The 13,524-nt window shown below is 40.5% G+C and overlaps 2 protein-coding genes across 2 annotated transcripts in view; both read left to right on the forward strand.

Moving 5' to 3' along the window:
- The window catches only part of LOC124127346 (protein turtle homolog B-like), a 278,974-nt gene that overhangs the window by 48,061 nt on the left and 217,389 nt on the right, over window positions 1-13,524 (forward strand). The gene's annotated exons all lie outside the window — the stretch shown is intronic.
- LOC125374187 (protein turtle-like) lies at window positions 493-12,891 on the forward strand. Its single transcript, XM_048385051.1, has 14 exons — window positions 493-581; window positions 2,091-2,159; window positions 2,372-2,710; window positions 5,941-6,222; window positions 8,248-8,505; window positions 9,248-9,526; window positions 9,799-10,095; window positions 10,253-10,549; window positions 11,307-11,468; window positions 11,770-11,788; window positions 11,953-12,005; window positions 12,108-12,197; window positions 12,335-12,445; window positions 12,634-12,891. Exons 2-14 carry the CDS (start codon window positions 2,120-2,122, stop codon window positions 12,654-12,656), a joined length of 2,250 nt encoding a protein of 749 aa, XP_048241008.1. The 5' UTR covers window positions 493-581; window positions 2,091-2,119; the 3' UTR covers window positions 12,657-12,891.

The following is a 13,524-nucleotide window of genomic DNA, read 5'->3' on the forward strand; positions in this document are numbered from 1 at the left end:
GCATCGCATTGAGGCTCAACGCGACTGATCCACAGCATGAAATGTCATCGACCCACAAGGCGACCAGATAAAACTACGTTGGGATAAGTGGGATGATTGGGATATTCAAGTTAAACAGCGGCATTGGTATCTCATGTCAGGGAAAAGTCAAGGATGAACAACCTTTTTTTATTAATTAACCTGGGACGCAATGCTTCAGCCTCATCCAAACACTGGTGCCTCCTACTTTAGCACCTAAATTTTGGTTGGTTGGTTTTAGATTAGTATATTTTTAATGTTTACGAGCTCGGTTTTCCCCAAACCCAACAGGTGTTCAATTTTTATTAAGAATAAACTCACTCACTCACTCACTCACTCACTCACTCACTCACTCATGAGATAATTGAAATACTGTTCTGAACGGGGTTAAGCCAAACTCACTCACTCACTCACTCACTCACCACAGATTGACGCAGCTATATTTAGATACGCTTGAACTAGTTTGTAGCGAGTGCAGTGGACATTACTTCCGTGTTGAGCTATCCGGCCAGACACCATGACTGCCGCGACGATATCTAATTGACAACTTGAAGTCTCTGCTGGTATGTGTATCGATATATATTTTACCTTATCACGTGACATAAGATTTGTCAATGTTTACTTGAATCACTATGTTGAGCATGCAAACTGTGAACGCTTCTTCTCTATGACCTAATGTATTGAATGAGTCACCCGCAATATCTCACTGTACTCGAGTACTTTGACACGGCCTCTGAGTGTACATATATATGTGTCGCCTGTGTATGAGATATTTACACTTGGAGGGTATATCAAATATCTTTACAGGTAATATCTAGTTGGTAAAATTTCGATTCTAGCGTGGGGTCTTTGTTGTCTAAACAGAGTGGTGTCCCTTAGTCCTGAATACGACAGTCGCACACACACGTTTGCACGGGAATCTTAGTGTGTAATTATATACATGTACTTATGATGTGAACGCAGAACATGCAAATGTACATTGGCTATGACTCTTGATATTCATTGTATTATTAGTTATTGATACATTGTACATAAAAATATTGAAACAGGGGAAATATTGTATGTAGCTACCTTATGTTTTTGTCAAGGCGAAATTATTCAGTTTTGGGGTTTTTTCACGGCGGAAAATGAGAAAGTTATTGACAAAGATATTCAAAACTGTCGTTAATCATACGGATGCTTGCATACCAGTCTTTTTTCCACAGTTGATATTGACACATTATCAGATTGACTGTATTTCTGTCAGTCATTGGTCTGCCTTGTGGCCTAAGTTGTTACTATTATTTATTCTCAGCACCATGCCCTTGCTCTTAGAGCGGGTTTCCCAGCTGTGATACAACCAAAATACTGTTCAAACCAGATAAATCTATATAAACATGTCATGAGAACACAAAACATGAGTAGATATGGCAATGATGACAACAGTGATGCTTATTTTAGTCGGGTCAACAAGGTGACCACCACTTATACTATCTTGTACGTACATGTGTACATGTGTGCGTGTGTGCGTGTGTGCGTGTGTGCGCCTGTGTGTCTGTGTGTGTGAGTGAGTGTGTCGGTGCGCGTGTGTGTGTGTTTGTGTATATGAATAGCAGCTTTTTGTGTGAAACATATTTTTATTTCCATAACAAAAGTACAAATTAACACCAAAATCACACTTACGACATAAGGCAGCTGGTAGGATGGACGTGTCATTCTACACCCATACAGGGGAGGATGTGGGCTTATAATGGGGTTATTCCAAACATATAGTGAAGTGCATGTACGTGCGCGTGTGCGTATGAATAGCAGCGTTCTGTGTGAAATATGCATTTATTTTCATGAGAAAATAACAGTTTATCACTACTATCACACACACTATGTGCGCGTCTTTGGATGCAATAATCCGAACTAATGCCGGTTTAATTGTTCTACCCCACTAAGATGCCATGCTGCAGTTTAAGATGACTATTCTACACAGACACAGTATACTGTCCGACAAGTCCTTGTTTTATCCCCTTAATGCAGAGCATAGTTTATGGACACTCAGGACAGTCTCTAAATAAATGACAAACAATTAATCTTAATTCCAGATCTCAGCGAGGTGCCAGACAGCAGCATAATGAAGATAGCTCCTGCTGCTCTGCTGTATGTCATTGCAGGTACGTCATGTGCAGTGATTGTATAGTTTTACCTATTAACTTATTCTTTTGTGCAGTGAAAATTGACGATTAAGCAGTAATTACATCAGATAATAGAAGATCTTGTTTATGCATCACAAAAGGTCAAACAGACAGAACATGACTCCACTTGGCGTATTGTACGGTCACACCTCATGCTACATGTTACACATCCACATATCTTCTTCCTGCAGGTGTTGTATCAGGTGCACCCAGTGCCAGTCCAGTGTTGTCTGCAGTGTCTGACACAGCCAGGTTCAGCTGGGAGGTTCCACAGGGAAGTCTTGGGACAGGGAGTAGTTTCTACACTGTCGGTCCTGCTGGTGTCACTGTGTTTGCAGTGACAGCTGCTGGGGCATCTGTTGTGTTTGGCAGCTACAGAGGTAGACTGGAGAACCAGGGGGACATAGCAGCCAGGAATGTCACCTTCACCCTGAGCAACATCCAGACATCTGATGCAGGGACATACACGTGTAGGGGTGGAGGGGCTACTATTGTGATACAAAATTGTGGACAGAAACTTGTTGTTCTTGGTGAGTGTCTATTTAACCAGTTGCTGTTTGGTATGCGATGAAAATAGATTAGCCCTCTAAATATTCCAGAAACATATTCAGAAGAAAGATAAAATGCATGTATAATCTTGACTACATGTATGTGTTTGATCACACCTGTCTAACAATGTAACATATACAAAATCGTTGAATCATATTTTTAGACTTCCTACTGCAAATAAGGACGATTGGTCATACCAGGACTTTGATGTATATTATCTGTCAATCTAATCGATTATCAAATTCATACGCATCCATTATTCCTGGAGTTCTATACGTACATAAATACATACATACATACGTATGTAAATCCATGAAAACATATCAGTAACTTATGTTTGCTTCCATTAGTAGACAACAATCTAAATAACAGTCAGGTACTACTCAGGGATACAGTGGATGTATGTTTGTATTTTACTTGCCGTGAATCTAAGACAAACTATCTTGTCTAGATGTTGGTGGATCACGTTACATTGTTCACCTCAGACCAACAAGATAAGAACTCGTTTACGCTGAACACTACGGTACCACACAAACAATGTTTTAGGGCACTGAAATCCTTATTTAAATAAAACATACATCCACTAGAACAGTTTGAAAACTTAAACAACATTTCATCATGTACTTTTCGACAGGGCGTGTCCTGATCATGAGACGAGACGTCACAACATCAGATCTCGAACACAAACTCGCCAATTGATGAAAACAAACTGAGTGTAGTGAGTGAGTGAACACTATTGATGTAGGATGACATCTTTCCCACTTTTGTGAAATCCACGAGGACATGTGTGCTGCCATCAAACAGAGAATCATAAACAGGGTGAATCGTGGATTCGAACCCACGATCATCTCTTCTAGCACGCCTGGATGGCGTCAGCCTGACAGAGAATTGTGTCCCTGGTATCTAATGATTCACACTGTGTATGACGCCTAGTTGGCGTCACCCAGACAGTGAATTGTGTCCCTGGTATCTTATGATTCACACTGTGTATGACGCCTAGTTGGCGTCACCCTGACAGAGAATTGTGTCCCTGGTATCTAATGATTCACACTGTGTATGACGCCTGGATGGCGTCACCCTGACAGAGAATTGTGTCCATGGTATCTAATGAGTCACATTGTGTATGACGCCTGGTTGGCGTCACCCTGACAGGGGATTGTGTCCCTGGTATCTAATGATTCACACTGTGTATGACGCCTAGTTGGCGTCACCCAGACAGTGAATTGTGTCCCTGGTATCTAATGATTCACACTGTGTATGACGCCTAGTTGGCGTCACCCAGACAGTGAATTGTGTCCCTGGTATCTTATGATTCACACTGTGTATGACGCCTAGTTGGCGTCACCCTGACAGAGAATTGTGTCCCTGGTATCTAATGATTCACACTGTGTATGACGCCTGGATGGCGTCACCCTGACAGAGAATTGTGTCCATGGTATCTAATGAGTCACATTGTGTATGACGCCTGGTTGGCGTCACCCTGACAGTGAATTGTGTCCCTGGTATCTAATGAGTCACATTGTGTATGACTCCTAGTTGGCGTCACCCTGACAGATAATTGTGTCCCTTGTATCTAATGAGTCTCATTGTGTATGACTCCTAGTTGGCGTCACCCTGACAGAGAATTGTGTCCCTGGTATCTAATGAGTCACATTGTGTATGACTCCTAGTTGGCGTCACCCTGACAGAGAATTGAGTTCCTTGTATCTAATGAGTCTCATTGTGTATGACCCTGACAGAGAAATGTGTCCCTGGTATCTAATGAGTCACATTGTGTATGACCCTGACAGAGAAATGTGTCCCTTGTATGTAATTAGTCTCATTGTGTATGACCCTGACAGAGAAATGTGTCCCTTGTATCTAATGAGTCACATTGTGTATGACCCTGACAGAGAAATGTGTCCCTTGTATCTAATGAGTCTCATTGTGTATGACCCTGACAGAGAATTGTGTCCCTTGTATCTAATGAGTCTCATTGTGTATGACCCTGACGGAGAAATGTGTCCCTTGTATCTAATGAGTCACATTGTGTATGACCCTGACAGAGAAATGTGTCCCTTGTATCTAATGAGTCTCATTGTGTATGACCCTGACAGAGAATTATGTCCCTTGTATCTAATGAGTCACATTGTGTATGACCCTGACAGAGAAATGTGTCCCTTGTATCTAATGAGTCTCATTGTGTATGACCCTGACAGAGAATTGTGTCCCTTGTATCTAATGAGTCTCATTGTGTATGACCCTGACAGAGAAATGTGTACCTTGTATCTAATGAGTCACATTGTGTATGACGCCTAGTTGGCGTCACCCTGACAGATAATTGTGTCCCTTGTATCTAATGAGTCTCATTGTGTATGACCCTGACAGAGAATTGTGTCCCTTGTATCTAATGAGTCTCATTGTGTATGACCCTGACAGAGAAATGTGTCCCTTGTATCTAATGAGTCACATTGTGTATGACTCTGACAGAGAAATGTGTCCCTTGTATCTAATGAGTCTCATTGTGTATGACCCTGACAGAGAATTATGTCCCTTGTATCTAATGAGTCACATTGTGTATGACCCTGACAGAGAAATGTGTCCCTTGTATCTAATGAGTCTCATTGTGTATGACCCTGACAGAGAATTGTGTCCCTTGTATCTAATGAGTCTCATTGTGTATGACCCTGACAGAGAAATGTGTCCCTTGTATCTAATGAGTCACATTGTGTATGACGCCTAGTTGGCGTCACCCTGACAGAGAATTGTGCCCTTTGTATCTAGTGACCAATATGCCCTGCGTTGATGACGACACGGTTCATTTACATCATGGTAATCACTTTGGGACGCGAATTGCACCGTTATAGATGAAATGGGCATCTCGAACCCGTAAATTTCTGCAGTTCAAGTTAAAGTTGTAATAGTCAGCCTTTTTACGAATAGGAGGGGATGCAGTTTGTGGTTGGGCAATTCACGTTTAAAAATCATAACACGTCAACGAAACAATACAGCTCGAGGAAGACCGGGGTTTGGCTCTCCAATTGGATGAAATATGAGAAGCCCATTTTTATTACGCCCTTGGTGTTGTTAGAGTTATATTACTTAAGTAAGCACACAAACACTCACTTGCGCATTCACCCACGAATTCACTCACTATAGATCTCTTATTTATATATTAAACCGTAAGAACAATGCTTCTAAATTCTAAATTCTAAATGATCTCTTTCAAAAGGCAAGCCGACAACACCTGTCCGTCCAGTGTCAACAACTCCAGTGTACAACCAGCAAGTGACCTTGACCTGCAGCTCCACCTCTACCACTGTCCCAGCTGACCATGGCCTGACCTTGACCTACATCTGGCAGCGTGACAGAACTGACATCACAGTAACCTCCCCTGGTTCCCCCTACACCTTCAGAGTGAGTTCCCGGGACAGTCACAGCTACAGATGCAGAGCCAGAGAAAGTCAGGGTCTGGAGTCAGAGTGGAGCCAGGGGTACAACATGGAGCCTCAGTGTGAGTACAGCCTACACATTACCGAATCCCGTAATGCTCAATCATGGTTAGCCAAACTAATAATAATAAAACATAATTATTAACATTAAAAACTGCTTTTTTCGACGAAACTGGAAGGGAGTGCCAGTGACGTTTTGTTAGTTATATATGGCTGTTCGCATTCCATTGGTAGCTCAGGGATCTACTAAATTAATTTGTTTCTCACCCACAGGTAAAAAATCATTATGGGTCTATTCTTGGTCAAACCATCATCACACCATTCAACAAACTTACTTCTTTGAACTTAACTTTGCAAATAAGAGTAGCCCCTATGGACAAAATGGACGGCTAGAAATGTCAACCGATGCAATCCCCAGTCTTAGCGCACCATTAATCACAATCAGTTCCTTTACTTATGAGAATGCTTCTATGGTCCAATGGACAGAACGCCCGCCAGAGATCGGAATGCCGTTCCATTCCCGAACGCGCCCCACCAAAATACGCTACAAAATAGAACTTGTCATTAAGAGGCTCAAACAAGGTCTGGTCGGCTCAGGGTCGGTATACTGTGTCTGAGTGGAGTATTCTTGTTAAATTGCCGCATCTCAGTGGGCTAGCGCTATACACACTGCATTTGTCCGGACTAGTTCAACCACACACACACACACACACACATGTGCCTTCACGTCATTATAGTGCAATAGTCCTCAAACCACATTTCACCTCACCTCATAACTTATAAACTACCTGCTGACTCGTGTAAAATCGCACAGGCAACATGACAAAAGTGACTGATTGATGCCTCGATCGTGTCTCGGGGACTCCTCGCATACACATAACCGAGTTTGATACCATGCGTCCATATTTTCCTGTTGACTGGTGGTGTTAGTTTTGATGATATTATTAAGTTATTACAGAATCTGCAACTTATCATTTCTTGCCGTCGACCTCTGAGAAAGCTGAGCACTACACATTTCTAGGCTATACTTTTTGTTTTCATTTTGTTATAATTAAATTTTCGTTGTGTTCATGGAAATTCCTGCATTTTGATTAGCTGAATTGGTCACGTGTTATTGCATTCATTTCCCAATGAATGTAAAAAATTAAGCCACGCCCACCGCGGCGCACTACTTTTATTACTTCGGAATGTCGGGGAATCCCAATATTACAGTCGAGGGAATTCCCTTTCTGCTCACGTGTATCGTCATGCACAGGACATTTAGCGACTTTCATGCATATTCATTTTCCAAACAACCCTTTGAAACCGAAGGCCGAAAACGAATGAAACAGCAAACGTGCAGGCTCTCTCGCCTGTTTTTGTCCCCGCTCGTCTCGGTTCAACTTTCATGTCTTCGGGTTTCATTTCTAACTAGCATTTCTCTAACTGAGTTTTACCGTAATCAGGAAGTAATGTTTGAATCACGCAGTAAATGACCATGTTATTTGAAACAGCCGCCTTCTCTCGGTCGACATATTTCTTCCGGTTCGTTACAGTCTGACTGTTGCAGTTCTTTTTGCCTCTTGCCTTAATTGACAGGTCTAATGAACATTGTTTTAATCCCACTCTCCGTTGATTGGCTACTGACTGTGTAGGCGTGTCAAGTTATGTGCATAAATTAAACGATCACCTGATTCATGTCACGCCACTGTATATATTCCTACACCTGGAATGTTTATCAATGTCGTCATTTTTGTCTGTTTTGATATATGCAACTGTTTTGGGTTAAACTATTGTAGATAAAACATGTTTAACGTTGTCGAATTTAATTATAAGCATTGACCGTATATTTTTTTCGGTTCATTGAGGTATGAATCGAAAAACCGACGTGCAAACTTTTGTAAGAATCCGCTACGCGGATTCATACAGTTTGCACATCGGTTTTTCGATTCATACCTCAATGAACCGAAAAAAATACACAGTCAATCCTTAATTCAAAGTAATTTTATGAATATCATCAACTCATCATTGTTTTCCACATGTGTGTTATTAGAGGTATAATTATATCTTTTATCACGGTATCAGTGTCTCAGTGCCATGTATTCCAGACGGGCCCTACCAGATCTCCCTGACCCCCTCCATCTCCTCCTACACTGTGACAGAACACCAAGCTCTTCCATCAATCACGTGCTCCGCCATCTGTAGACCCGGATGTACCTACAGATGGTTTCACAATGGAACAGCCTTCAGCAGTGGAGCCGTGCTCCAGGGACAAGCTGACAGATCTAAGACAGGCTCCTACAGATGTCAGCCTTCCAACACACACGGGAGTGGTGACAGTGTTACAGTCAGTGTCGATGTTCAGTGTAAGTATATAGTCCACACTGGTGACAGTGTTTCAGTCAGTGTCGATGTTCAGTGTAAGTATATAGTCTACACTGGTGACAGTGTTACAGTCAGTGTTGATGTTCAGTGTAAGTATATAGTCTACACTGGTGACAGTGTTTCAGTCAGTGTCGATGTTCAGTGTAAGTATATTGTCTACACTGGTGACAGTGTCACAGTCAGTGTTGATGTTCAGTGTAAGTATATTGTCTACACTGGTGACAGTGTCACAGTCAGTGTTGATGTTCAGTGTAAGTATATAGTCTACACTGGTGACAGTGTTACAGTCAGTGTCGATGTTCAGTGTAAGTATATAGTCTACACTGGTGACAGTGTTAAAGTCAGTGTTGATGTTCAGTGTAAGTGTATAGTCTACACTGGTGACAGTGTTACAGTCAGTGTTGATGATCAGTGTAAGTATAAAGTCTACACTGATGACAATTTTACAGTCAGTGTTGATGTTCAATGTAAGTTTATAGTCGATAGCGTCAATGTTCAGTTTTAAGTTTAGCACGCTATACTCATGGCATTTGTGTTTGGCGTCTTTCTAGGTTAATATTGTGGATAAACGTATATGTTCTTAAGCACTCTCTTTAAAAAATACCTGTGTTAGCGCATGCGCTAACTGTCACACATTTACTATGGTATACTCTTCAAGCAAGTCCCATGTACAGCCAATACCTTCCGTGACAAAGATACAACGAGTTATATTTATTTTTTCAGACCCAGCAACTGTAATCATGTTCACCGTCAACTCACTCAGCGGTACATTGGCAGTTAACGAGTCTGATCCGGTGACGTTACGATGCCAGGTTGATAGTAACCCAAGGTCAGTCATCAGATTACTGAATGGAACTGAGGAGTTGACAAGGGCAGATAACTCCATGACAGCAGAATATAGACTGGCGTCAGCAGACTGTAGACAAAGAGGGAACTACTCCTGTACTGCCACTAACAACATCGGGGCACCTGTCAGCCAGAGGGTGGAGTTGCTGGTCAAATGTAATCTGTTTGGATATTCTATACGGATGGTAGTATTGATGGTTTATGTCGCAACTTTGTCTATGATAATAACACTGTTGAGTAAATGGCCGGCCCTCGGTATGCATGCATACTTGTGTTATCATGTCTCTAATGTTGATACTGCAAAGTTGAAGTAACAACGAAAGGCTCCTGATAAATAATTCTAAATACTCCATACATTTAGTCTTCATAATACTAAACGGAGATTATTTGTTCCAGAGCCATTGCATATGTTGTCTACATTTAACTAGGTTCTCCTCGACTTGATGAGACAGCTGTCAAGCAACTCAAATACGCCTCTAGACTGGGTGGTAACGTGAACGTGTCTGTGTCAGTCCTGGCCTACCCCCTTCCTACATTCACCTGGAGTAGAACCACCAGCACCAGCCAGGACCTCACTGGTTCCTCCATCCCTGTCTCCGCCATCTCGGTCACTGCCAGACTACACCTTACTAACCTCCAACAGCAGGACTTCGGGGACTACAGTCTCACAGTCAACAACGGTGAAAGCAGTTCAGTGACATATACAGTCAGCATAGTGTCTGAAGGTGAGCCGCGATATTCTGATTTGTTCATATGTTTCAATACCTATCTCTGACTGTTGTTTAACAATTGCATCTTCATTGTACAAATAAAGAGCTTAACATTACAGCATTCTCTGATAAAGCTTTTACAGCATTCCTTTTCATATTAATTTGTTGTCAGGGCCACCAGATGTACCTACACAGTTTAGAGACCTGGATAATGCAACAACGTCGTCGGTATGGTTATCATGGCTGCCTGGTTTCAATGGTGGACACCCTCAGACGTTTCTGCTTGAGCATCTCAAGTTTGCTACAAGAACTTGGACTGTCTACAAGACCTATGCAGACACCGGCAAGATGATGGTGGTGGAAGTGACTGGGCTTACACCAGGAGATATTCACATATTCCGACTACATGCTAGAAATGACTATGTGGATTCTAACAGATATGTATTTGTAGAAACTAGGACTGCTGGAGGTATGTGTCACTCAAGTAGACACAAATTGTTTAATCTGATAATCAATTAACAACTGATCACCATAAAATTTTAATATATAAGCATATGTTTTATTTGGAAGTTCTACTTTTTCCTTGTTTATGTAGACAAACATAACTCATCTTCTTTATATTTTAAGTAATTTCCCATTGAGAAGTACTTCAAGTAATGTTCCTTATATCTATTCATTCAACGTGAAACTGTGTATCTGGGTTCGAGCCAATGAGTTGTGACCTACATATCTGTTAACAGTTGCAGCATCAATAACACCAAACATTAGGTAATATATAATATTAAGAATCTTGAGCATGTTGTTAATGCGTATGCACAGAAATGTCAACATTGCCCATATTAGGGCATATGTCAATATTCATGCGCAACCAGATTTTGCAACCCGTTTCAGTTTTGTCTGTCAACGAACGAAAGTTGTTATGTATTTACTCTTGAATATATATTTAACGTGGGTAATGAAAAATATACCTCACTGATTCTTATAAGATACATATTTTACGAAACTCGTGAACTTTCTGTGATATTTGACCTCGCTTTCGCTCGGTCAGATAACATAGAAAGTTTCGTAAAAAAACTATGTAATGTTTGTAGTACTCTCTATTTGCCAACCAATCACAAATTAGTTTGTTTGAGAGTAGGAACCTGGAAATGAATACACTTTCACCTGAATAAAGTGACATACGCGGATAAGCACTCGTCTGTGATGATATTTTGTTTATTTTATAGATCCACCCAATCAACAAAAACTCGAATCTCCATCTTCGCATGCAGGGGTAATAGCAGGATCCACAGTCGGAGGCATGCTTCTTACTATGCTCCTTGAGGGAATTATTCTGATCGTACTGTACAGAACAGGCTACAGGCCTAGGATCGGACATATTCTGAAAGGTATTTAGTTAAATTTCTATTGTAAAATTATTGTCAACAGGAATAATTTCATTATGATGTTCCATGCGTTTGAATGTATAATTGTCAGGCCTAGGATTTCCTAATCTGCATTGATATTGACAAAAGGATACATTTGAACCAACAAATGTTTGATTAAAGGTTGTTATTAATATATTTATATGCAGTCATTTAAAGTTGACTTTATTCTTGCACTGAAGGTTTCTTTCGTGATTGACGAGTTTTGTTGTATGTGTGACGTGTTTTTTACATTATGTACCATGTGGCTATTTTTGTTTTCCAGAAACTGCATTACGAAAAAGGTATTATAAATGTCAAAGTTAAAGATAACAATGAACGGAACATTTGCAAAAAAATAAACAAGATAAGTTGTCAAAATAAGACAACTAAAAACAATATTGCATACTGAAGTTAATCGCTTCATTATATTATGTTTTTTTAGAAACCGACCTTATTATTTTTGCAGCACCAGGAATCCTGAAACTGTAGAAATGGACAACATAGGGTATTCATCATTAGGTTAGTACTGTTTATTGGGTTTCCCTTTTGTTGATATTACTATATATATGGGTCCGTTTAACACTGAAATCATTACAATGTTTTCACATTGTTTTGTTTCAGATCAGATAAATGTCCCAGCCCAGCATTCAAATGTGAAGGAATCAGAAAAACAACCGTATTCACAGTTGACGATTTATGAGAATACAAAAGGTGGATATAGATTTTGCATTTTGCTCAATACTGTTTAATTTTAAGTATTCCAGTGAAGGTAATATTGACGTGCCAGTAAGAAGAAGAGAGTTATGATTTGGATTTGTTGTTAAATACGTAATGAATTACATCTTCAGCGGATGCTGCAGCAGGTACAAGTACCTATGAAGGCATGACAGAGACTCCCCCTGTGACCTATGAGTCCATCAGAGCATCACCATACCAGAACACTGGAGCAAATTCTCAAGGTAACCAAAACATGAAACACTCTTGCTGGTTGGAATCGTATGTCATTGCCATGGACGAAGCATTAAACAGATGCATATGCCTTCTTTTCTATCCCAATGTAACACGTTTAGCACGTCATGTTATTGTGAGTGATATGAAATCTGTCATATAATCTGTGTTTAATTACATGTAGTTCTATACTTTTCAGGTTCTGACCATGACAATAAGTAACGAAGAAGGAAGACATCATCATATCAGATCCAGTAACAGACCAAGGAACATGTGCAATATATTATATTCCTTTCCTTTGAGTCAAAACATCGTTAGATCCGGGGTAGAATAAGTCTTCAGCAACCCGTGCCTGCTGTAAAAGGCGACTACGTTTGTCATAAGAAGCGTCCAACGGGGTTGGGTGGTCATGCTCGCTGAGTTGGTTAGATCGGTGCTTATGTAATCGTCACTGGATTGTCTGGTCCAGTCTCGATTATTTACAGACCTTCGTTATATAACTTGAATATTGCTGAGTGCGGTGTTCAACAACGATCCAACAACAAAACATCGCTATTACTCACTTCACGTTTTCATAACATTAAATTATGTTGGTTATGCTCGTGTCTATATATGTATCGCCTTTGTCACTGAATGTCACATAGCAAATAAATACATTTTCAAAATAAATTAACAAAACGCTTTGATGATCACGTTAACATAATGGAAACATTGCTGATGAAATATTGTTATCAGTGTCAGATTTCTGGGACTTTAACCTGTTGCTATTACATGGTGCGAAGCAGCATATGTTGTTGAACCTAAATGAGGAAACCTGATCAGCCAGGTTTTGTTTTTAGTTTTTAACATACAGTCGTATAAAGTCAGGTATTGTCATCACTTAACCAGATGCCAGTACTGCAATATTATGATAAATAATTCACCTTAATTCAGGAGGTGAGGTGATGTGAACTGGCTTTTAACGTCGCAATTGTATTACCCTTATTTAGTGTAGGTGTGTGAGCGTGTGTGAGCGTGTGTGAGTGTTTAAGTATGTGCCTGTGTGAGTAAAGAGTGTGTACGTGTATACTTGTTTGTACAAGTCATAACT

This window comes from Haliotis rufescens, unplaced genomic scaffold, assembly GCF_023055435.1.
Source record: "Haliotis rufescens isolate VD_foot unplaced genomic scaffold, xgHalRufe1.0.p SCAF_53, whole genome shotgun sequence".
In the NCBI taxonomy this organism is placed as follows: domain Eukaryota; kingdom Metazoa; phylum Mollusca; class Gastropoda; order Lepetellida; family Haliotidae; genus Haliotis; species Haliotis rufescens.

Excerpts from the sequence above, each read along its gene's own strand:
- LOC125374187 (XM_048385051.1), top strand. The coding sequence starts at position 2,120 with ATGAAGATAGCTCCTGCTGCTCTGCTGTATGTCATTGCAG. Across the intron at positions 9,527-9,798 it reads GGTGGAGTTGCTGGTCAAAT|GTTCTCCTCGACTTGATGAG; the intron begins GTAATCTGTTTG and ends ACATTTAACTAG. Across the intron at positions 12,006-12,107 it reads CATAGGGTATTCATCATTAG|ATCAGATAAATGTCCCAGCC; the intron begins GTTAGTACTGTT and ends GTTTTGTTTCAG.